The sequence below is a fragment of the Petaurus breviceps genome, unplaced genomic scaffold (genome assembly GCF_028583685.1).
Source record: "Petaurus breviceps papuanus isolate PSGF00001 unplaced genomic scaffold, PetGlider_PUasm1.0 90822, whole genome shotgun sequence".
NCBI classification, from domain to species: domain Eukaryota; kingdom Metazoa; phylum Chordata; class Mammalia; order Diprotodontia; family Petauridae; genus Petaurus; species Petaurus breviceps.
In genome coordinates, this window is record NW_027187351.1 from 24,956,451 (window position 1) to 24,982,531 (window position 26,081).

Here is a 26,081-nt window from a genome sequence, read left to right on the forward strand (position 1 = left end):
AAATATTTGAAAACATCTGTCATTCCCCTTCTCCATGTTTCCTCTTCTCTAAGCTAAACATTTCAATTCTGCTAGAAAATTTTTTTTCTTATGACATTTAAAGAGAATTTATTTTACAAGATTGGAAACGAACTTTTTTGTCCTGTGCGCTATGTAGGACTATGTACTTCTCGTAAGTTCTCCCATTCGTGTTTTTGTTGTTGATTGTGTACAACTTTTCATGACCACATTTGGGGTTTTCTTGGCAAAGATAACATGGTTTGTCATTTTAAAGAAAAATAATAAGCCGCCAGAGGCAAAATTTGAATGGCACAGGATGATAACAGACCTAGTGGTTTATCACTTCCTTCTCCAGCTCCTTTTACAGAGGAGAAAACTGAGGCAAGCAGGGTTAAGTGATTTGCCCAGGGTCACACAGCTAGTAAGTGTCAGAGGCTGGATTTGAACTCAGGAAGGTGAGTCTTCCTGATTCTAAGCCCAGTATTCTATCCACCATACCACCTTAGCTGCCCCCATTCTTCATTTTACTTGCTGTCTATTTTTTATATAGTATTGCATATTTGTGACTGTATTCTCTCTCCATATCCTAAGTTCCTCTACCCCACCCTCAGATCATCCTGAAAGAATTGTGAACTCTGCAGTGACAGAGACCACGGCTTCATTATCTCTGAGTTTCCTACTGCGCCCAGCACAGTGCGTTGCATGCACTATGCACTTAAATAATTGGGCATTTCAAAGACCTATGATGTCATCCATGTTGGGTACTCTCTTTACCAGTAGATCATAATCCATCCTTTCTGAATTTGATTAGCCTTGTTCTTAGAGGGCAGACATAGACTCCTTTGATGTGTACTCATTAATACATGGTATTGCATGAGAGGTTTCTAGAAGCTCTGCTATACTGTTGATTCATATTAAGCTAATGGTCAATTGAAGCCCCCAGGGTTGTGTGTGTGTGTGTGTGTGTGTGTGTGTGTGTGTGTGTTTTCCAGAGAGGAGAGGAAAGGAGAGGGGGATAAGGGGAGACAGACAAAGACTGTGAGACCAAAGAAACAGACAGACACAGAGACAAAACAGAGAGGGAGAGAGAGAAACAGAGAGAGAGACAGAGACAGAGAGAGACAGAAACACAGAGAGAGAAAGAGAGACAGAGACAGAGACAGAGAGAGGTCAATAAGCATTTATTAAAAGCCTAATCTATTAAGCCTAAAAGCCTACAGAAATTGTGCTAAGTGCTAGCCCCTCCCCTCAAGGGGATCATATTCTCATGTACACATGTAGGCATATACAAGACATATACAAATCAAAAATGGAGTAACCATGAAAGGGAAGGAACTAAATGTAGGGAGATCAAGAAAAGGTTTCCTTCAGTAGGTGGCACTTGAATTAAGTCTTTTAAGGAAAGCAGGTATTCCAGTATGTGAAGGTAAGGAGGCAGAGCATATCCAGGCATGGGTGAGAGCCAGTACAAAGACATGGGGTGATGGAGTATTGTGTCATGCAGAAGGAACAGAAAATAGACCAAGGTTGTTGGAGTACATGAGAGTAAAGTATAAGAAGACTGGAAAGTCAGGAAGGGATCAGATTATGAAGAGATTTAGCTATGTGATAAATCTTATGTTTGAGTTGTGAGTCTAAGCATTAAAATATAAAGTCTTACTAAACTAAATCTAAAAGTAAATAAAATGCAAATAAACTGATTTTCAAAAAGGAAAAAGGAAACAATAAGGTGGTGTCAAATTAGTACTTAGAAAAGGAATCAAGAAAGCAGAAGAGAGGGGGGTGGCTAGGTGGCACAGTGAATAGAGCACCAACCCTGGAGTCAGGAAAGACCTGAGTTCAAATCCAGCCTCAGACACTTAACACAAAAACTAGCTGTGTGACCTTGGGCAAGTCACTTAATCCCAATTGCCCTCCAAAAAGCAGAAAAGGAAAGCAAAAGAAAGGGAATTTCCTTAAAATTTTTATCAGTTTTTGGATTTGATGTAATAATCTAATGTCACACTAACAGATGAATTCCTCCCCTGACAAATTTATTTTCAAGCTACATTCTTTTTTCCAAATAACTTTTGAGTAGTTTTAAAAGGAGAAAACCTTTCATCACAGGCTTTATTTTTATTCATATATTTTAATGTTTGTGGCAGCAACAACCTTTAGTCTCCATTTCTAAATTTAAATAGAAGCCAGATTCTGAGGGATTTGACCAAAATGTTCTTGCTATTCAAGATTAAAGTCACTAGGCCTTTGTCCATTCCTAACAGAATGTTTGTGGCAGCTGTCATCCTAGTATACCGGGTTTAAAAAATACCAAAGGAGAGGAAGGAGGAGCTGGGGAACCTGGAAGAAATTATTATGTAGCGGGGAAGGTAAGCATGAAAATGATCTCATAGCACTTTCTGTTCCTCTTTTGCCCTTACCATAGTTTAATTGGTATTATTTTTATTTTTATACTGTATTATCTCATCTTCCTAGACTCTAAATTCATGAAGGGAAACACTGCATTTCATTTACCTTTGTATATTTACCAGCACCTAAAACAGTATATTATAAATAGTATTCAATTAATAAATATTTGTTGAATTGAATTATATGCATAGTAAATGCATAGTAGGCATTTAAAAAATAATGTTGAATGAATGCATCCTGAATATGTGCCTTTTGTGGAGAATAGATATGGCAGTTCCCTTGATATGTATTATTATTATTATTCCCTTCAGGGTGATACTGGGCCAAGAGGCCCTCCAGGAATCCCTGGCAGAGAAGGACCAAAGGTAAAGCAATCTTTTTTTACCTTCCCTCTTCCCCTAACCCAAATCCTTAATTCAGGGTAAAAAGGTAGAGGGGTATAGAAACTACATGGGTTGATATGTGGGAACAGTAACTTGAAAGGCAACTACATTGGCATAGTTACAGAGTCTGAGTCTTTTGACTGATGTCTGGCTCTTCTTTGAAGTCTGGTCAGCATATTCAAAGCCACATTCTTCTAGTGTTTGCTGGAGAACAGTAGAGTGATTGTTAAATATGGTGTCTTCTTAGGGAAGCAAAGGTGAGCGTGGATACTCTGGATTACCTGGTGAGAAGGGTGATGAGGTAAAAATGATTCTTATTTTAATTATCTTTTCTGTTATTCCTAATAATTAAGTTTTTTTATGACTGATGAAACACTAGCAATATATGACATTACTGAATATGGAGTTCCTTTCTACTACATTGTTTTACAGCCTTTGTTAAACTAACAAAGTAATGAGAACATAAAGATTTATATATGTCTTTGTGAGTTTCAAAATCTTTTTTTTTTTACTAGCTGGTTTTTCATATAACAAAATGTGTTGATGTTTACTGCTACCTTTTCCATTGCAAACATGAAGAAAATTGAATCACTAGTAAAATGACCAGTTGGAGGTCAGACATCTTTTGAGAAAATGTCTCAGAATTTCTGCTCTGGGCCACAGTGATAATCAGAATGCTATTCTTTCCCTGTATAATTCACATTAACTCTTGGGGAAAAAAACCAATTAGGATGATAAATTGTTGTTTGTTTAGGGAGTTTTGAAACTAATAATTCTTAATGAAAATAAGTAAACCATCTGGCATGTGCTAACCTTGATGCTAATGTAGGAAGCCAGCATACCATGAAACAGATTGGTTTTTACAGGTGAATCTACCCATCATTTATGCCACCATAGTTGTCTATACTCTCTTCACGTTACTAGGTAGTGCATTAGTTTTTTTTCATTTGTATTGATGCTATTTTGGAAGGATGTTTTTCTAAATTCATGCCCAAGGGCAAGGATGTTTTTATTTTTATTTTCGCCCATAAATAAGGCACTAAAATAACAAGGGTAAACAAGTTTGTGCTTTTCTAAATTCCCTAGAAGACTTCACCAGAGTTCAATAACAGTAACAGATTTTAAATGGTCCGACAGCTTTTAACTGCCTAGATTCAAGAGGCAGATTTTGGAAGCAATTGAAAAGGTAATAAGAGAAAGGCCAGGAAATAATTGGAATTTGGTTTTTTAAAGAGGTTTCAAGGTAAATTCATTAAAAGTTAATTTTTATTGATTCTGTATGGGTACTTTGCTCTCTTTGTGGACTAAAAAGCCACTGCATGCTGCTCTACTAGAAATAGCTACTGGTTCTAATATATTGCATAAGGATTCCATAACATAGGACACAATATAACCCCCACACAAGATTTTACACTGAGCTATTAGTGAATTAAGGGATTCTAGTGGTTTCAAGTTACCAGCTTCCCAAATGTAGACATTATAAATCAAACAGAACCAATCTATTAGTTCAGCTTTTCCCTGATTATTCTCAGCCATGATCAGAAATTATAATTTCTAAAAATGATTTTTTTAGAAAAGTAATATAGCTCATATACTCTATCATTATAGCAATGTGGCACTCTAGTTTAAGAGCTAACCTTTTTTTTTGAGGGGGGAAGCAAAGGCAATTGGGGTTAAGTGACTTGCCCAAGGTCATACAGCTAGTGTGTCAAGTGTCTGAGGCTGGATTTGAACTTAGGTCCTCCTGACTCCAGAGTCTGTGCTCTATTCACTGCACCACCTAGATGCCCCAAGAGCTAGCCTTTGAGACAGGAATTCTCTGGGTTCAAGTCCTACTTCTGATACTTATAAGATACTTACTTAGCCTTGTGGCCATGAATGCGCAAAACACTTTTACCTCCCTGTGCCTTGCTCCAGGCAAATATTTAGATATCTGAATTGCTAATATTTACTGGTGAGGAACTTTTTCCAATAATAGCTCCTACTAGTGATGAAATCAGAAACCCAAAACACCCTTCTCAACTGCCCCCCCCATCTATTAGTCAAATAAGACTTATCTAATGAGAACACCATTCTTCTCCTAGCTAAAAAAAAATCTCTGACCAAAGTCAGCTTCAAGTCTTCCAATCCCCATTGCCTCTCCTTCCTCCAGCAGGATACTTTTATAGAGAAGTTACACATCCATCGCTTATGGCAAAGTGACTTCATTTGTCCAATGTTCATGATTTACATTTCTACAAAATTGATTGCAAATACCAAGGGAACAACTTGTTAGAAGCTGGTAGAGGGCAGACACACCTCTCTCAATACAATGGACTCTCACTTGTGCTTGAGGCTTACTAAGCATGTTTTCAGGATAATATGGATAATTAAGACATGGGAAGCTACTGTCAGCCATGAATTATTACAATGGGAAATAAATATTCACTAGACAATTACTGAGGCAAGACTTATGAGCTCAAAATATCCTAGCAACGAAGGGCCATAGCTCTGATGATCCCTGGATGGACATACAGTAAATTTTAATTTCTACTTATGCTCGGTACTCTATACTAAATGGAGTGCCCTACTACCTAGGATGTATTTGTCTTCCTCAATGACCAACTTGTCTCCTAAAATGATCTTATTGCCCTTTATGAATCCACAGTAATTTCTATCTATGCTACAACATTTCCACTTGTTCAGAGAAAGACTGCTGAGAATGTATTTTTTTTATTTATGGGCTGCAGTTTATTTTAAAGTTTAATGTGGTTATCAAAGGTTAATGAGCCCCAAGCTTATAAATTAGAAAATCTCAGGACTCATTCAGCAGCTCTACACTGATACAATGGTCAAGAAAGAATTATGTGTGAAATAGAATACATACACACAAAGCTCTGTAGGAATATGAGGATTTCTAAAGGAGCCCTCCATGATATTCATGTTGCCTAATCCATAAATAGCATCTTTCCAAAGGAAAATGTTTCTTTTATGTTATTAGAGAGATTGATAATGGATTAAAAAGATGCCCAAAATCATCCTCTAAATTAGGTGAAATGCATTGTTACACAGCGGAATAGGCAGGGTGTCCCAAAAGACTTTGGGCGTCTTTAAGCTATTAAAGCTTTCAACTACACTAACACTTTTGGGATACATTGTATATAGCAGGAAAAGCACCAGCTGAACTTTGGATCATTTCTTTAACCACACAACTCCATGATCTTGGATAAATTATAGAAGTTTCCTGGTCTGGGCCTCAGTTTCTCTTTCCCCTGGTTTCTATGTCTGTGTCTGTGTCCGTGTCTGTCTGTCTCTCTCCCCTTACTTCCTTTCCCTCCCTCCCTCTGTAGCTCCTTTCCTCAGTATTATTATTATATCATAATATTTAAAGTTTTGAGGGACCTTCAAGATCATCTTGTCCAAGTCTCTCATTTAACAGATGGTTGAACTGAAGCCTGGAGAGGTTATGTACCTTTACAATGATGTATGATGAAAAACAATCAATAGAAAAAATTATAGGAAATTCTAGTTATTGTATTCATTTTCTTTGTATATTGTTGAACAATTTGCAAAACATACTCACATATATACTCATGTAAACTTTACAAAAGCCCTATGAAGTAGTTAAGGCAAATATTATTACTCCTTATTTTATAGTTGACCAAAATAAGGTTCAGATATGTTAAATAAAAAAATGTTGTTGTCATTTTTCAATCATGTTCAACTCTTAGTGATCACTTTTGGGGTTTTCATGGAAATGACACTGGAGTGGTTTGCCATGCCCTTCTCTAGCTCCTTTTACAAATGAGGAAACTGAGGCAAACTATGTTAAATTACTTGCCCGGGGTCACATAGTTAGTAAATGCCTAAGGCTAGATTTTAAACTCAGGAAGAGAAGTCTTCCTGACTCCAGACCCAGCACTCTATCTACTATACCACCTAGCTTCCCCTAAATAAAAATATTGTCCATTACCTTATGCCTTGCAAAAAAAAATTCAAAATAACATTTTGTTATTAATTCTTTTATTTTTATTTTTTTGCTTTTTTGGAGGGGAAAGGTAAGGCAGTTGGAGTTAAGTGACTTGCCCAAGGTCACATGGCTAGTTTTGTGTTAAGTGTCTGAGGCCGGACTTGAACTCAGGTCCTCCTGACTCCAGGGCCGGTGCTCTATTCACTGTACCACCTAGCCATCCCCTGTTATTAATTCTTAAGCAGTGACATCAAAACTATGTGACCTCAGTCAAGTTACTTTACATCTCAGTTTCCTCATCTGTAAATTAAAGAATTAGACCAAATGATCCCCCAAGTCCCTTCCAGCTACAGATCTATGATTCTATGAATCAAATTCAGATTTGCTTATGGGCTGAAATTCTTATGAGAAACAAAAACCAGCAGACCCATCAAATATTTTTTAATGTTGAAAAGCTGTTTCTAATGAGGAAATTGTCATCTTAAAAAAAACTCTACCAGTCAATTAATAACATTACTAAAAACAGTTTTTGTTCTGGGCTATGCGTTGACACTCCTGTATTACATTTGAAAATCAGAACCATAACTAAAGTACAAGAAATGGTTTTATAAGACATTTTCTCAATCAGAAAACACTTATAACTAGCAATTCCATGTATTCACATAATTAAGGGACTATGCTGGTAATGAGGGGATTCCCTAATTGAATGCAACAGTACAGGGAACTAGGTAATATTTAAAGGTCCATTTCAGGTCTAGAATTCTGGGTTTCTATGACCCTCTGGTCCTAAAAAATATTAATGTTTTGTGAATTATCAAAGAAAAATAAGATTATGGTGGCTTTTAACTTTATTGTTAGTTATATTTCCTTGTATGCATACAAATTTTTTTAATTGGTTAAGTTATTGTTTGTGTGCAGTTTTTGGTTAAACAGAATGCAGTAGGGAGTGGCCTCATGATGTATTGAGTCTCTCATAACTGGAAGTCTTCAAATACAAGTTATATCATTTATAGGGTCATAGATTCAGAGCTCAAAGGAGCATTAGTCCCTATTTAGTCCAACCACTTCATTTAACAGATGAGAAAACTGGGACACAGGGAAATTAAGTGACTTGCCCAATTCAGATCTTTTTATTCTGGATCCATTGTTTCTTCTACAATACCAGATGCAATTTATACTTCATATTGAGGTTAGACTAGATGACTTCTGAGGTACCTTCCAATTCTAAGATTTCATATTTCTGTGACTTCATTATCTAGAATAATTTTCCCTGACCACAATAGATAGTAAGACTTTTATAGCAGATACAGTGGGCGTGATGCTTTAACAGGTGTACAATTATTTTATGTTAAAATCATGTCCATTTCAGGGTCTTCAAGGAAATCCAGGCACTCCAGGAGCCCCAGGACCTATTGGACCTGCTGTAAGTGTTTGGTGTTATTATGTTTTGTTTCATAAACTATTTCCTAATGCATATAGACATGCATATAGTATGGGACTATATGCATTAGGGACTCTCCATTACATTCATAGAAGAAGAATTTCATCCATACTTCAACAACATATTCAACTTAGCAGTTCAACAGGCTTTTTTTAAGCACCTGATGTGTGCAGAGCACTGCTATAGTCTTAATCAGGAAAAAGATTCTTAGAAGCCAAACCAGGAGGGCCTCAATAGTCACCATGCAACCTGTGAGTGATAGCTGTCTCTCATGAAAGTCTTGCTCAGCCCTTGAAGGCAAGTTACATGGAGAGTGTCTTTTCCTCTCCCCACCCCTATCCCTCCAGGCTCAGCTCATGTCCTTCATTGTACATGAAGTATTTCCCTTTGATAATTTGATCTTCTCTGAAGCATTGTACTTCTAATCTCTGATCTCAATTTAATCCCCAATTGTATATGATCTTCTATAGTATAAATCAGTCTTGACTCCAGACATCACTTTTGGGGACAGGGACTGTATTTTGTCCATCTTTTGTGGCCCCCACAGTGCCCAGCAAATAGTGGGTAAGAGATTAATGATTGTCTGACCAATTTCTACTCATTCAGTTTCAGTGTTCAATTCTTCACTGGGTCTTTTTGCACAGCTGCAAAGCGACTCACCTGATTTTACATATTGAAAAAAAAAAACCTACCTGACTTGGTGCTGACCACAAGACAGGTGTTCCATAAAGGCTTTTTGAATTGAATTCCCAGAGCTTCAATTGTCCTGAGATTTAGTGTTCCTCATGCAATATGCATAGCTGTGAGTATCACTTTTCTCTCACCATAATGCAGAAAGTCTTTAATCCAGGCATTATCCCTGTTCCTCAACAGCAAAGTTACTGCATTTTGAAGATAAACGAGTAATTGGATTAGATGAGCTGGGAAGAGAATTTTTTCTTTTTATTCTAAAGACATTAAATGAGAAACTTTTTTCTGTGTCAGCACAATCCCAATAGACCCTAGAAACTTTGTTCAAGGTCTATACAACCTGAGCACAGTCCAGTAGTTCTATGGGAATTATTTTTCTTGTGTATAGATGTGGTCATGTCACTCCTTAGATCAAAAATCTTCAGTGGATCCCTATGACTGTCAAATAAACTTGAAACTCTTTTGGATCTTAAGGCCCTATAGAGTCTAAAAACCACCTTTCCTCCTTTCCAGGTTTAAATCATATTATTCCTTTTCATTTACTCTTTGCTTCAGCCAAGCTAGACTTTTCTTTGCTCTCCAACCCACCCTGCGCTCTTCCACCTCTCATTTTTCCATATGCCTAGAATATCTCCCTTTCCTTTTTATCTGCTCAATTATTACTCATACTTTATTTCATACTCATGTAAATCACAGTCATACTTGCAAGTCCAACTCAAATGCTGCCCCCTTCATGAAGCTTTCCTATATCTCTAACTCATCTCCTAGACTGCTAACATTTTCTCCCAGCAGACCTCACATTGTTTGTAACTCTCTTAGCTTGTAATATTGTGTTACTGCTATCTTTATAAGTGTCTTATCCACCTACTAAACTGTAGGCTCCAGAAGATGAAAGACAATATTTTATCTAAATTCTGTGCCTGTCCCACTGCCTAGTACAGTGTTCTTCATACATAAAGTGATAAATAAGTGTTTGTTGTTATTGGGGGAGCAGTTAATTAGGAATATGCTATAAGGAACATGGAATTATAATACTTCTGGGTTCCCTCCTGCTCTTAGGATTGTAAACAATGACCATAGTTGGCATTTCTAAATCACTCATGTTTTCCACACAGTCATCATAGATCCAACCTTCACACAACTATAGGACACAATTTTCAGTTATAAGCCTAACTGAAAATTGTGTTTTAACATTAAAAGTACAGGGACGGGCTACTAAAGGAATTATGGGAAATGTGGCTTTTATACTCCCAAAAAAGACTAAGGTTAGTTTTTCTTTTCCATTGATATGATGCAGATCATATAACCCAGTACAGAAATCATTAATTCTCCAGTTTCTTGAAGTATTTAAAAAGTTGATGGCTTTCAAAAATTATAGCCCATTTAGGAAGACATAATGGGTAATGTTATGTAAATTACCATTTAAACAGCAAGTCTAAATTCTTAGCTGTATCAAAAGGTTCCAATTAAGGTCACTACATGTAGTTGGCCAAGGTGAAGAAAGCAGCCACAAAATACACATTTTACCATTTGAAGGCTTATCAGTCGCATGCAGCTGTTCTATCGGCCAGAAGAAATGTAAACTTTTAGGACAGATTTAATTAGGACCAAATGACCTTCAAAATGGGTAAGTTTTAGCAGTCAAACTTTGGTGTCATTTTATTGTTTTCCTCACAAACCAACCTGGTGTGTTACAGGGCTCATTGGGAAGAACTGGACATCCTGGTCCTCCTGGAACAAAAGGTGAAAAGGTAAACCCCCTTAAAAATATATGTGTGTGTATGTATATGTGTGCATACATGTGTATGTGTGTATACACGTGTATGTGTGTATGTATGAAATGGTTATAACCAAGACTCAGATAACTGGTAGGACAAGATAGACCAGAGGAGGTTGAAGTGGGTTCTCAAGAGAGATCCAGAGGACTGAGTGAAGTTGGGGATAAGGAGGTCTGAACATGGTAGCAAAGCCAACAGAAGCAAGCCTACAGGGATAGGAGCCCAAAGATAGACTCCCATATTGAGTGGTCTAGACACAAAAGATCCATCCACAAGGAAGAGGACAGGCAGAATCTAAGCACATTAAGCAAGAAGCCCAACTGAGTCCAAGAGTCATGAGTGTGCCTATCTAAGCAGTAGCAGGAGCATTAATCATAGGGGATCCAAGCAGTTGACAGGGACATAGAACAGCAGAAAGAAGGGACCCAAATTAAGTCACCCTTAGATCCAAAGAAAAGGAATCCAATCATTGAGGATAACAGTGTACTAGCCATGAAATCTACTAATTGAGGGACTAGGGTATAGGGCAGGGAATGTAGTTGCTGGGGAGCAAGGGTACAAGCTAGGTCACATAGGTGGTGGCACAGTAGATAAAGTGCCAGGTCCAGAGTCAGGAAGACTCATCTTCTTGAGTTCAAACCCAGCCTCAAACATTTACTAACTTCATGATCCTGGGCAAGCCACGTAACCCTGTTTGCCTCAGTTTCTTCATCCATACAATTAGCTGGAAAAGGAAAAGGCAAATCACTCCAGTATCTTTGCCAGGAAAACCCCAAATGAAGGAACAAAGAGTCAGACACAACTGAAAAACAACTAAACAACAAAAAGCATACAAAACAAGAAGATACTGGGAAACTAAGGTATTAGACAAAGATAAATCATAAGGGGTCCTGAAGACAAAATAGGACCAGGAGTAAGATTGACTTAGTTCTGAGCTAGTAAAGAACTAAAACTCCTAATATCAGTTTCCCTAAAGCCAATCTAAGAGCAGAGCCTATAGGCTAAGCTGACTAAGCCTAGATACTAATGCTAAGAGAATTGAAAGGAGTGGGGGAAGGGGGAAATGACATTATAATGTTCTAGTGAAAGTTCATTCTCTTTTTTTAATTACCAAACAGCATCACTAAAAAGAAATGAAGCATAATGATAGTGAGTAACAGAGAAATGCTAACATAAATTTAAAGGAAACAATGTGCTTATTCTATAGAGTTTTAGAAGATTTGCTCTGGTGATGTCACAAAGGCCTCCTTTTTTTTTTCATTCTTCTCTGTCCTCTATGGAATCCATTCAGACATTCCATTGCCTTTGAAGTTAATGGGAATTCCACACTCAGATGAGCTTTGGGGCACAAACCAAGATGAAAAATGAACTTTAATTGTAGATATTGTGCCAGAAAGTGTCTTCTAGTGGCCATATATTTTTCCTTGTTAATTGATTCATGGACACTTTGGCATAATTCCCTGAAGGATGCTTTGCCACCAGTCCCTCACATATAATATAGTTTAGAGACACCCACGAGGATGGACTGCCTGAATGTAATTTGTTTAGGCAAATGCAAAGACTTGGTTCTAAATGAGAAGTTTTGAAAGACTGTGTTGTGCTTTATGTAAATATAAAAGATGGCATGATGCTTTTTATAGGAAAAGCTGGTTGCCACATAGATGTGATCTAAACTCAGAAAATCAGCTAACATCTATGGGCCATCAAGACACTTGAATTATATGAATAGGAAGTGTGTAATTTTCCCTTCTTATTTCTTAGTACAATGAAAATAATGCTGGTTCTAGAGTCAGAGAAGGTAGCCTCAGATTCTGCCTCTAATACTACCATTGTGGCTGGAAAATTAATCAACAAATTTTTAAGTGTCTACTATATGTGAGGCACTGTGCTAGATGCTAGAAATTCAAATTCAACAAATGGAATACTCCTTAATCTTAGGGAATTTATGTTCTCCTACTTTCCCTGGGCCTCAGTTTCCTGATGTGTAAAATAAAAGGGTTAGAGTAGTTGGACTGGATGTAATGCTTCATGCAAATCCACACACAGATTCTACTGTTATTTGCTTTAGATACAAAATTACTGCTCTGAGAAAACCTAGGAATACTAAAATACTTTGAGATTAAAGTTTCCAAAGTCACTATACCTTGGAGAAAAGGAAACTTTTGAACTATATTTTAAAAACAAAATACTATGAAATACATTTTCTCAAGTTGAATCCTGAATTTCTTATCTCATAAATCTTTCATCCTGATTCTTTAGAAAAGAATAATATGTCCCAGGCAATTTTACCGTAAAGGAAATGTTCCCGAAGTAGTGTTCTATAGTTATTACTTATATTCAGTAGGAGGTGCCTTTTTTATTTTTTAGATTGTGCTTATTATTTCATTAAAGAAACTCCTAGTGAGGAAATTCTCTTTAACAATTCAATCAGTACCTGCTCTGCAACTTACAGTCTTAGAATGTTGCCTGACTCTCTGGGAGTTAAGTGACTTGCCCAGGGTCACACACCTAGTATGTATCAGAGACAAAGCTTAAACTAAGGTCTTCCTGACTCAGGAGTAGCTATCTGCTATACCACACTGTCAAATGAAGAAAGCTTTTCATTATGGTTTTGCACACAATTTTACATCAACATTGCCCTTGGCACACAAAAACTAAAGTGGATATAATGCAATCAAAGAAGACAAAGTATCCCAGCCCACTTTGTCTCTTTGTAGAGGCCTCACCACATATATCAGGCATATGAATGCCTGGGGTGGCTATCTCACTATTTCTATCATAATTCTTATCAATAGAAATGATAGAAGAATATGAGAGGAGGAGACACTGCCCTTTTCTGTGCATGAGGAACAGATTCTACCTCCAACACTACCACTGTGACTTTGGACAATTAATCAACAAATATTCCTTAAGTGCCTACTGTGTGCCAGGCACAGAGATACAAATATAGTATATGGGAAAATCCTTACTCTCAGGGAATTTATATGCTCTTAACCTCCCTGGGCCTCAATTTCCTCATCTATAAAATAAAGAAGTTAGACTATTCCTTTAGTTGTATTAAGGGGTCTGGGAGGGAGAGAATTAGGCAAGTAGAAGCCAAATGGTATACCAATATATTTTTTCTAAGGATGGTTCTTTTGACATTCAGATTTATGGTTTATAGACAGTAGGTGACATACAGAAAAGAATAGCTAAACCAAATATTTTCCTATTGTGACATAAAATTCTTATAATATTTTCAGGGCAATGAAGGATCACCAGGAAAACCTGGACCACCTGGACCTCCTGTAAGTTTTTTTCATGGTTGAAAACTTTGAAATTCACATTTTTAACAATGATAACTTATCATCTAATCTATGTTTAGATGAACATAAAACTAACACAAATCATCATATAATTAGATATGTATCTATATATACAAGCACCATAAATAAATAAACCATATACCCATTTAGCCTTGGAGAGACTTGGTTCTCCCCCATTTGTTCTACATGAAAAATACATATAACTTTGCCCTTTATAAATATTTTATTGCCCATTCTGCATGGGTATAATTATGTGATTATTCATTTCCCATACCTTCATACATACATCAGTTCTTACTTAGAGTCGAAGCTCCTAGGGGTCAAAGATAATCAACAAATTAAAAACAAATCAACAAGTATTTACTAAGTAGCTGTCACATTTAGAGTATTTTGCTAGGCAATGTTGAGATACAGAGTTTAGGTAAATTATGGTCCCTGCCCTCAAGGTGTTTGTTGATAAGATGTACAGTACATTAAATTCTCCTTGTGTAATAAATTATATAACAATGTTTATTTTATTGATGATAGTGAAAGACATATGACCAGATATGGAGGAGAGAGGAATAATTTTCCATATCCTCTTCAATCAATATCAATTAAAATTATTAGATTTAACTAAATTTTCTTTAAGGTACCTCCTAGCTCTTGAGATCTCCTCATTTAATTCTTTCCTCATCTGAAACCATGTTGAACCCATAGCAGAAATCTATAGTCTTATGAGGCTAAGGATTCATTCCTCCTCTCAGAACCATTTATGGTAACAATGTGGCCTGTGCTAAAAGAAAGTAGAATATTTAAATAGCATGCTACTTAAATATCTTTCTTAAGAAACCAACATACACTTTTTCCACTTATTGGGGAACCAGAGCTCTTGTAATTCTTTTTTATTTTTGCTTTTTGGAGGGCAGTTGGGGTTAAGTGACTTGCCCAAGGTCACACAGCTAGTTTTTGTGTTAAGTGTCTGAGGCTGGATTTGAACTCAAGTCCTCCTGACTCCAGGGCCGGTGCTCTGTTGACTGCACCACCTAGCCGCCTCCAGCTCTTGTAATAGTTAAAACCAGAACCAGTATGGGCAAAGCAGTATTTTCTTTTGAGGTGCTAATATAGATGATACTTCCTCCTCATGAGGAGTTCTACAGATGGCAGTCACCATCTTGATGACAATTAGCCTAGCCATTCCTTCTTTGCAACCAAGGTTCTTACTTCTCCATTCTTACTGAAGCTTACTTTGTTCCTCCCAACCCTTGCAAGAGCAATGGTTGTTAGCAACTTTCTCATCTACATTTGGATAGTCTTCTATGTAGATGCCCTTCCCTCAACTGTTTCTATCTCAGATGAAAAGGTTCCTCTACTTTCACTCTCCTTTAACTCCCTACAATCCAGATTCTCATCATCCCACTGTTATTTTCTCTCTAAATTTACCAATAATCTTTCAATTTCCAAATCCATTTTTTTCTCAATCCTTATTTCTTTTGACTTCTCTGCAGCCTTTGACAATGTTGACTGCCCTCCTCTCTAGGGTATTCTCTTTTGTCTAAGTTTCAGGATGCCACTCTCCCATTCTCTTCCTACCTATCTGACTGCTCCTTAGTTTCCTTTGCTGAATACTCTTCCAGTTCATGCTCACTAACTATAGGTCCCATGGGACTCTGTCCTATACCCTCTTCTATTCTCTCTATATACTACTTTGCTTGGTGATCTCATCAGTTTCTACAGATTCAATTATTCCCTTACTCTTTATGCTAATGATTTTCAGATTTGCTTATCCATCCCTCACTTCTCTGCTGACTTCCAGTCACACATCTCCAGTTGTCTTTCAGACATCTTGAACTGTATCCAATAGACATCTTAAACTCATCATGTCCAAAACTGAATTCATTTTCCCCCCTAAACCCTCTCCCCCTCAAAACTTCTCTATTACTTTCAAGGGCTCCACCCTCCCCCTAAGCCTCCAGGTTCACAATACAGGTATCATCTTCAATTCCTTATTATCTCTCACCCTCCCATATCCAGACTGTTGCAAAGAACTGCAGGTTTTACCTTCTTCATCTCTTGAATACGGTCCCTTATCTTCTCTCATATGGCTATTATCCTAGTGCAGGAACTCATTATCTCCTACCTGGTCTACTGCAGTAGCCTACTAGAGGGTCTAACTGTCACAGCCCTTTCTCCACTCTAGTCAATGCTCTAGCCATGGAAGTGATAAAGTGCCAGCCTAACCATATCACCTCCATACTCAATAAACCCTGATGGCTCCCTATCATCTCCAGGATCAAATATAAAATCTTCTGTTTGGTGTTCAAAGCCCTCCTACCTTTCTAGTCTTCTTACACCCTCCATTCCCACACATACTCTTAAATCCAGTGACACTGGCCCTTCTGCTTACAGGACAATGTCTCTTAGCTCTGGGCATTTTCGTTGGCTCTCTCTCATGCCTAGAAAACTCTCCCTCCTCATCTCCTCCTCCTGGCTTCCTTCAAGTCCCAGGTGAAATACCACCTTCTATAGAAAACCTTTTCCAATCCTTGTAATTCTAGTGCCTTTCCTATGTTATTTTTTAAGTTTTATCCTGTTTAAAGCTCATTTGTACATATCTGTTTGCTGCTTGTCTCCCGTGTCAGATTGTGAGTTCCTCAAAAGCAGGGATTATCTTTTGCCTTCCTTTGTATCTATCCCCAGTACTTAGCACAGTGCCTAGCATGCAGTAGGCACTTAATAATGCTTATTAACTGACTGACAAATGGGAGATGTAAAGATAATAGTTAGTGGGGACTGATGGATCAAGTGAGGGTTTTTTGAGGATGTAGGATACATAGGCATGTTTGTAGGCAGTAGAAAAGCAGTCAGTAGACAGAAATACATTAGTAAAAGAGTGGGGTGATACAGGGAACGATCTGCTGGAGAAGATAAGTTGGAATGGATTCACTTCATGTGGAGGGATTTGCTTCAGCAAGGAGAAGAACCACCTCTTCATGTTGTTCAGGGGTGAATGAAGAGATAGAAGTGGAAGGTGTCTGAATTATGTGATGTGAGATGAGGAGGAGGCATGAGATGTAGCTCTGAGCAAAGAGATTCAATGTTTTCTCAGTGAAAAAAGAAGGAAAATTCTCAGCTGAAAAAGTAAGTGGATCAAGAGCCATGAGAGCTTTGAGAGGGGATGGAAAGGTTTAGAAGAAGCCATTGTGCCAAGTAGGATAGTGAACCAAGTAGGGAGGAATAAAAGGTTTGCTTTGCAGCAGTGAGGGCCCAGCTGTGATTATGTAACATAAATTTGTAGTAAGCCCAGTCAACATGATTTTGTGGTTTTCTCTAGCTTTGTGATTTAGCTCTTGCTTCTCTAACTCTAGACATGATGCACATGACTTGGAGTTAAGGCAGTGGATAATGGGAATAATCCAAGACTGAAACTTGGCCCAGTGAGACCTTCAAGAGAATAAGGAGGCAAGGGATTCAAGAGAGAAGGGAACGATGTAGCATTGAGATGGTTCCACAAGAAGTCAATATTGGGAAGGGAATAGAATGTAGCTGGTGCAGGGGTGATGGCCTGGGAAAGAATTTAGTGTTGAAAAGATGGGAGTTTGAATAGAGGCAAAGAATAGGATTTGGGGTTGCAAGGAAGAGGGAGAGCCAGAATGACAAGAGATAAATCTAGGGTATTTCCTTAGCAACAGTATCTCTTTTCATATTTTCAAGCTTTGTGGTGAAGTTCAGGATGCCATATTTTTGAGCCAAAAAAAAATGAAGGTGTTGATTACTTGCACTGGTTCACTATAAAGTTCAGCTGACATCAGAATCCCCAAATGGTGATCTGGTATCTATTGCTTCTATGATTTTTTAAAAATAGAATACACAATAATAAAAGAGAAGGCACAGTTATGAATATTTGTTCACACAAAGAGGACTAATTTGGCTTGACATTTACTATGACATAGCCAACATTTTAGTTAGAGAAGATCATCTGCTCTACCTTCTTCATTTTAGAGCAGCAGAAACTAAGGCCCTGAGGGTAAAAATCCTTACCCAAAGTCACCCAAGTAGCTGGCAGAAAATCCAAACTAAAACTCAAAATATCATCAGATTCCCAGGGCACTCATTATCTCATTATCTTTTACAATGGGTTGTAATGCCATGCACAGAAGCTTTCCAGAAGAACTGCTACTGTGAACAGCTTTTTTAAGATTCTGATTACTCAGTATAGTGATCACTCTATTCCATAACAAAAACAAAACATGCATGGAAAATCAAGGTATAGCATAATTCAAAATACAGCATTCACCATATTACAACTTATCACAGAAAATCATAATATAATATTCACAAAATAGTCTCAGAGTAAAATAGTTACTCTTAAGTTAACTCATTCACTTCTCAGTGGTATCAAAGTACACAGTCAAAGTCTTCCACTCATGGGGCAAAGTCTTGATTAACTCAGTCACTTATCAGTAACAATGTCTCAAATTATTCAAAGTACAAATCAGTCACTTATTCAGTAAAGTCTTACTAAGTATCATATATAAAACCCTCCACCCCTTAGGTCACTAGTAAACTATAATTCCATAATTACTCAGTACCCAAGGAGAGGTCTTTTCATCTTGACTTGGGGCCTGTTCTCAGATTCCCTGGATCACCTTCCATGGTTCCAGATTCTACCTGGATTCACCAGACTGTCACCTGGGTTCAATGGCAAACAGTTCCCAGTTCCTTGACCAGCTCTCTGGGCAGGTCCTGCTCCACACTGAACTTCACAGGGTCTGGTCCATGTCAGATCCTTCATCATTTCTGATTCAGGGAATTCAAGGCTCAACCAAGCCACAAACAAAGTCTCAGTATCCCAGTCATGCTTCAGTCACCTGGGCTCCTGGCTCCTGGGCTCTGGGGCTCCTGGCTCTGGATTCTGGGCTCCTGGGCTCCTGGCTCCTGGCCTCCTGGCTCTGGGCTCCTGGGATCCTGTTCAGAAGAAGCTCCACCTCCACCACAAGTTCTCAGGACTCAGTTCTCCATTCTTCTGTAGCTGCTCTGTCACCAGATCTCAGTCTCAAGGAAATTCTGACTGTGCCTCTCTGGGGCTTTTCTTATATACACAGTATTACCTACTTCCTTCAGCCAACCCCTTCCTGTTTTGTCAGTTAACTCGAGACAGGAGTTAATACCTTCTGTTCCCCTAATCAGAGGCTTCATCAGTTACTAAGTATTAAGTACCTGTTGCTTTTGCCAACACAAAAGGTATCTTCAAATTCAAAATTACATTACCATTACATGGGTTTTGGAAAAGCTAAAACACTTACTAGCTGTGTGACCCTCAGCAAGTCACTTAACCCTATTTGCCTCAATTTCCTCATTTGTAAAATGAGCTAGACGAAGAAAATGGCAAACCACCCCAGTATCTTTTCCAAGAAAACCCCAAAGAGGGTCATGAAGAGTCAGATACTGCTGAAACTGAACAAAAACAGGTAAAGGTTAGGGTTTCCATGAATGAAAACTTCCTGTCTTAAAGATTCTAGAATTATTTATTTTGAACTTTACAAGTTACATACAAACTTTATGCCTACAAAGTTGTTCCCCATTTTTCCTAGGGTGTATTTTATAGATAAATTCACACTGACATAACACATCTACTCCTTAATCATCTGTGTCTCATGAAGAAACTGGAGGAAACTACTTTTCAGTAACCAGATTTTCTTGCATTCTCATTTTTATTAGTTCTCTTGTATGTTAGCCTATGGTAAATGCTACTGAGGTCAGCAGACTATAAACAGCATAAGCTGGTAATTCAGCAACTGAATTTGAATGAATAGGTACTATTTTCCTTTGTATCCATAAGTTTCTCATCTGCTGGTTTTATCATTTGTTTCAACCTACCCTAAAAGTACCTTTATGTTCCAGGTATGACTTTTTCTTTTACAGGGGTTTTTGTTTCTGTTTTTTTCCTCCCTAGGGAAGGTAAAAACAAAAACTGAATTTTTGTCACTATAAATTCTGTCCTCTATAGCGTTAACTTATCTTCCTAGTTGAATATTTTGCCATTCTTGGAGTTAGCAGCATATATTTCTAAAATCCAGTATAAATCATAAATTCTACTGGATCATTGACATGAAGGAATGGAAATGATAATTCCTGTGTAAGTTGAATGATTTTTTTCTCATCTTTCAGGGTTTGCCACTCATTGAAGGGAATGGAATGAGCAGTTTATATAAACTCCAGGTAGTTACTTTTTCAATCACTTGAAATCATTTTCCAGTGTTATATAAGTATTAATTGGCACTTTTTCCCTTATCAATTTAGGGAGGTGGAAGTATTGCTACTTATCCTGGACCCCCTGGTCCTTCAGTGAGTACTTATCTCTTTTAAGTAAACTTATGTTAGCCAAACAGTGATCATGAAAAGATTCTCATAGTCAGTGACAGCCTTCACATTGAATTGCAGAGAAAATTTTCATAGCACAAGGAAGATAATTAAAAGACTTGGGTTGTGGTTGCTAAAAAGTTTCTCTACATTAAAAACAAATAATTAGAATTTTGTCTTACTGTAATACTCTCTGAAACTAAAAGCATGGGATCATAGATTAACAGTTGAAAGGGACGTCACAGGTCATCAAATCCAACTTCCTTATTTTGAAGATGAAAGAACAGAGAACCAGAATGGTTGTAACTTGTCCATGGTGACACAGATCAGTGGAGCCTGGGATATTGCTCCAAATACTCACTCTACCAAACAACCCTATTTTTGACATGATATTCTTCAGGTATTGATTTTTAAGGTAGAAGAATTGCTCTGGGCAGATACAAAGTTTGCATGACTTTTTAGTCATGAATATAAATTAACATATTATATACAATATATTATATTATGAATATTATAATTAATGTAGAAAATATACCAGAAGATTAACCAATGCAAACTGAGAGTGGATGCTATGGCTCTTTCTATTTTTGCTAATCACTTAAATATATTTCAATGCTTTTCCTGTAGGGTCCGAAAGGAGATCCTGGCTCAATGGTATGTATATATTCGCTTTTTTTATCTTTTTAAAAAATAGCAATTCTTTCTAAATTGAAATTGGGGAATACAGTGAAGTGGGTCTATCTTTCTAAATATCCATAAGTTGCAATTTAAAAAGAATTAGCCTGTGGCAAACATAAGAAAGGCAATATGCTTATTTTTTTTTTAAAGATCCTTCCATCTTCTCCCAAAGCCTGATTTTGTTACTGTCACTTTATCTCTCAGTCTTAGCCTATTTCAGAAATCATTCTGTTATTTAAGAAAGAACACACAAACAGATCTATTGAAAAATAAAACATCTTCTCCTGGTGGAATTTTTCCTATTGATGATTCATTATTTTAGCAGACTGTTGATTTGCCCATTGGTATAACAATTCCTAGGGACATTTTTGAACAAAGCTTCTACTATAGGATGCCCTACTTGGAATGTAATTCCTTAATACATGTGTCAGAGAAAAAGAGAGGCTGTTTGTTTGCTTTATAAACATTATGCACTGATCCCAAAGGAGAAGATTTAGTATGCTGTCATAAACCTTCTTATTAGGAGTAATGTATCAAGAGGTTAACTCTCAGCATGTAATGAGAATACCTTATCTAATAGCCAAGAAGATGATAATTGGATGCAACATCCCTCTCAACCATGGAGCTGAACTCTAAAAAATCTGCCAAATTTAATTAGATTTCCTTAATTCTTTGGCATTTTTTTCTATTCCATCCTTTTCAAACATATGTTCTAGCCTGTGTGATCCCCTTTAATGTCCCCTTAACCTTCAGATATAGATTCAAAACCAATAGATTCTTTCCTATTGTCACATGAAATATTTTAACAGCTATTTCATTCTGCTTCCATCTGATGAGATTAAATTAATGGATGCTAAATCAGTGAAAAAATCAAGTCAAAAAAGGCAACCATTGCACATCTGACTAAATTTTAAAATAGAGGATTGATGAATCCAACATTTTCTCTTCTTCTCGGTAATTGGATATATATATGTATATATATGCATATATATACATATATATATATATATATTCATCACCTTGAGGACAAAAACAATTGTCTTTCCCTTTGAGCCCCTCTTCATCCAGGACTACCATACTACCATATTTTCAATTGGATTTAGTGGTCATCTTTGTTTCCTTACTCAAAAGTTGTCAGTTCTTCACCTGCAATATTTTTATTCTCTGTTTCAATAACCTAATTCTTCATCCTAATTTGAATCATTTTTTCATATTATCATGGAAGTCCTTGCTTATTCAGTCTTCCATTTTCAATCCAAATGACCAGAATGATCTTTCTCAATCACCCAAATAACTGCAAGATGGTGAATTGGTACCAGATACAATACAATTAGCTTCCCTGCTGGCAAATTTTGCTACACTATTGATTCAGCTTTATCCTCATGCTATTAGTGCTGTTAATAAGAGAAACTGAAAAATTCATCAGAGGAAAACAAAAAAAATTCAAATTTATTTAGGTGGGAAAGTGAGTGACAAGTGACATAGATGGTTAAATAGATTTACATGGAATTTGAACCTGGTAGATTAGTCAAGACTCAAATATGAAAAAACAAATGTGCAAGCTCCAAAATTAACCTGGCAAGCAGTCTTCTGTTTTTAAGGACTTATACAACAAATATGTAAGTTCTTAATATTTTTAATGTGTGCATCTGTGTGTGTGTATATATGTGAAAGGGGGGTGGAGAGACAGACAGACAAAGACAGAGCAATCAGACTGAGCTAGGGAAAATGGAATATAGGTAAAATTTGTTTTCAATATCCTTCTACCTCTCCTCCCCTTGTCACCTACAAACTCCTTTTCCTCCATTCCAAAATGCTCGTTGTAGAGACAATCCTCTAACCAAAAAGTAATAATTACAGTTGGTGGACTTTTTAGGCAGGGTAGGAGGAAGACATAACAGCTGCTCTGAGGTGAAGTTCTGTTTGTATGACTCTCAAGGCAATACCTGCTCCAAGTAGTATTTGGCTCCCCCTTTCTCTAGATTCCATGTAAAGCCCCACCCTTCTATTGCTGACATTCACATGTTACCATTTCCAATGACAGTAGTCTTATGAATCTTTGTATTGGAGGAATATCCAATAATTATTTTATTATCTCAGATGTCACATGTTATTCCTCACCATAAAAGCTAGTAAACTCTGTGAGGAAAAAGATTATATTATCTACTTTAACTTCATTCAATTAATATTTATTGAGCATCTAATATATGCCCATGAGACACCAAATTGTAATACATAATCTGTATCCTCAAGGAGCTTATCTTCTTTTGTAATTATCCAAATAATACTCCACAAAGGCAGAACTCCATCTCTTCCCTCCATACCTGTTTCTCATGCCTGGAATATGCTCCATCTTTACCTATGCCTCTTAGAATCCTTTGCTTCCTGCAAGGCTCAGCTCATATTCCTCTTATTAACCTGATTCCTTTGATTCTCCCTCCTAAAGTGATCATATATAGACTTACTGTTTACATGCTTTTTCTCCCCACCCTACCCCACTCCTGCCTCCGTGGAATGTAAGCTGCTAGAGAGCAGGGACTATTTTGCTACAAATAGTGTCCTATATATAGTGGGTGATTAATAAATGTTCATAGCATTTATTTAGTGAAAGAGATGGTAAAAAGTCAAGTAGACTGTTCAACTTGGGCCACAGAAGTAGCAATTTTCTTAGTGGTGGCCATGGTTCCAGTGTCTCATCATCATCTCCACAGGAGGACCTTGATATTAGAATCAAGATCAAAAGGGCTTGTTATTTCCACACAGTATGCCTTCCTGGTGGGGAGGTTCACTCTGGAGACTAAAATGTAAATGAGTTTGCTGAGTGGGTACTGCATAAAAACAAAAGGATTTTGATGTTCCTAAGATACGGCTGACTAATTAAATGTCCTCCTTCACTTTAATTTATAGTTTATGGGGAGAGTAACTGGACAAGGAAGCACAAGTTGACAATGACACAAACCCTCCCCAATCTCTAACTCTTAATGCCCACATCCTTATTAATTCTCATCTTGGCTTTATAAGGAAACCAAGGGACATGAACTGATATGTTTTCATAAATTAATAAGAATGTATGGCCTTCTTATTAACTGAGTAACTAGGACCCAAGTGAGAAACAAAGGAAACCTCTTTTCCCATAGGCTTTTGTGTACCACTTCTCTCCCTCCCGGCCTCCCTCCCTCTCCTCTCCATCTTACCCCCTCTCACCTTTCCTTCAAACCCCACATTTCAGTAATATTACCTGTGAGAAAAGTCATAGCTACTGTCACCTCTAACAATAGGTTGCAACTGCCAATTCATCCAGACCATAGACTTACAATTCAATTCCCTAAGGATGGCAATTAAAGTCTTTTCCCAGGATATCTTCTCCACAGAATAAAAGATAAACAGTTCCCACAAAATGTCACTTTGGACTATTTTTCTTTCTCTGTCTCAGTTTACTCACTTATTCTCTCAAGAAAGGGTAGGTCTACTCAGAAAGGCCAAATTATAGGTGATGAGGTTGCTTGGTGGGCAAAGAATCAGAGCAAGGGGGTTTTAATGTTCCTAAGTCGTGGTAGGCCACTGAAATGTCCTTCTTCACTCTAACTCTAAACTGGTGTTACCTATTAGCATCAGAGCATGTGGACAAAGTTGGAGAAATACTAACAACCTCATACCTTTTGATTCTCTTTCCACCATAAAGACTAATGCACTGTTTTCCTTTTCCACTCACATATTACCCTTTTCAAGATGATTTACCTTATATCAGTTACATTTAGATTGTTCTCTTCATAGCGAGATTTTGGGAGAGTCAACATCAATAAACTATGATGTCTAAAATGCTTTGAGGCTTCCAGATGTAACAGCCAAAAAAGAAGCAAACAAATACATGTGCACACAGGGAAAGCAACACTTGCCGTGCATTCATGTCCCCGGAATCATTTGTCAAGAAGGAAAGACTAAGGAGATGAGGAAGAAAGGCCTTACAATTAGCATAGCTGAAGCATGTTTTTATCGGTTGCCTCCTCCATTATGGGTGTTTAGCTTGAGCCTATGAACCATTGTCTGGGAAGCTGCTGATGCTAGTGATATTAAAAAGACACTGTCTTCTTTCCTAGATGTCATCTTTTGAGAATAAAGACAGGGAGAACTTCAGAGCTATCCTTGAAAAATAGAAGTTCTTAGCCTGGGGCTACACCTCCCCCACGACCTTTGCTGTGAAAAGATTTCAGGGGATTCTCAAACTAGGATGGAAAATTTTTAACATTTTTTATTTCCACTAACCTCAGACTGAAATTTAGCCTTTCCTTCAGTTTTTTAAAAAACATTATTCTGAGAAAGGACTTATAGGCCTTACTACACTGCTAAAGGATTCCATGAAAACAAAAAGGTTAACAGTCCCTGCTCTAAAACAAGGCTCTGATTAGCTTAGTCTGGGAATCAAAAGCATTCCTAGAAATTGGACTAACAAATGCAGTTTTGTGTAAGGCAATGTCTTATTAGCCATAGACACAAATAGATTTGTGGAGTCTCTGTCGAGGAGTCTCCACTCTTTCAGAAACATGGAGAGGATACATCTCCTTTATACCCTCTCTCCAGAGGGGAAGGGATAAACTGATATACTAGTACAAGTGATGGATGCAATGCAGGTATGGCAGTGATGTGTATTGGCAAGATAGAAAAGGCAATCAGATCAAAATTTTTGTGTAGTCTGACATTTCAGGACTTTGTATGTGACTGCATGGAATTCCCCTAGCTGGAATCCTCTTTTAGCTGACCAAGAATTGGAGTTTGTGTCTTTCTCTGCATCATCTCATTCCAGATAGATACAAAGGGATTGATCCCTACCCTTGTATGACTTGGAAATCCACGAAACCTTGGGTAGATCCCCAAATACACTTTGTGAGGGTGGTGGGAAAGAACCATGTAAATGAAGACCATTGATGAGAACTCACCCCAATTAAAACTAATTAGGCTCTTGTCTGAGAAGGTGTAGCAGCAAGCACCCCAAGCGTCTTCAGGGTTTGCTGCCAACACAGATTCTTGGATCTGCTTTGATAAAGGAAAGCAACTCAAACAAGTTTACTTTAATTAGTCAGACATATATTGTTTACCTTGTTCAGGGGAAAA

The 26,081-nt window shown here is 37.4% G+C and overlaps 1 protein-coding gene across 1 annotated transcript in view; it reads left to right on the forward strand.

The window, feature by feature from the left end:
- Positions 1 to 26,081, forward strand: part of COL19A1 (collagen type XIX alpha 1 chain) — a 426,484-nt gene that overhangs the window by 346,945 nt on the left and 53,458 nt on the right. The window contains exons 33-41 of the mRNA XM_069070725.1: positions 2,262 to 2,366; positions 2,718 to 2,771; positions 3,037 to 3,090; positions 8,108 to 8,161; positions 10,567 to 10,620; positions 13,890 to 13,934; positions 20,103 to 20,153; positions 20,235 to 20,279; positions 20,922 to 20,948. Coding sequence (XP_068926826.1) covers positions 2,262 to 2,366; positions 2,718 to 2,771; positions 3,037 to 3,090; positions 8,108 to 8,161; positions 10,567 to 10,620; positions 13,890 to 13,934; positions 20,103 to 20,153; positions 20,235 to 20,279; positions 20,922 to 20,948 — 489 coding nt within the window. The remainder of the gene's footprint in view (positions 1 to 2,261; positions 2,367 to 2,717; positions 2,772 to 3,036; positions 3,091 to 8,107; positions 8,162 to 10,566; positions 10,621 to 13,889; positions 13,935 to 20,102; positions 20,154 to 20,234; positions 20,280 to 20,921; positions 20,949 to 26,081) is intronic.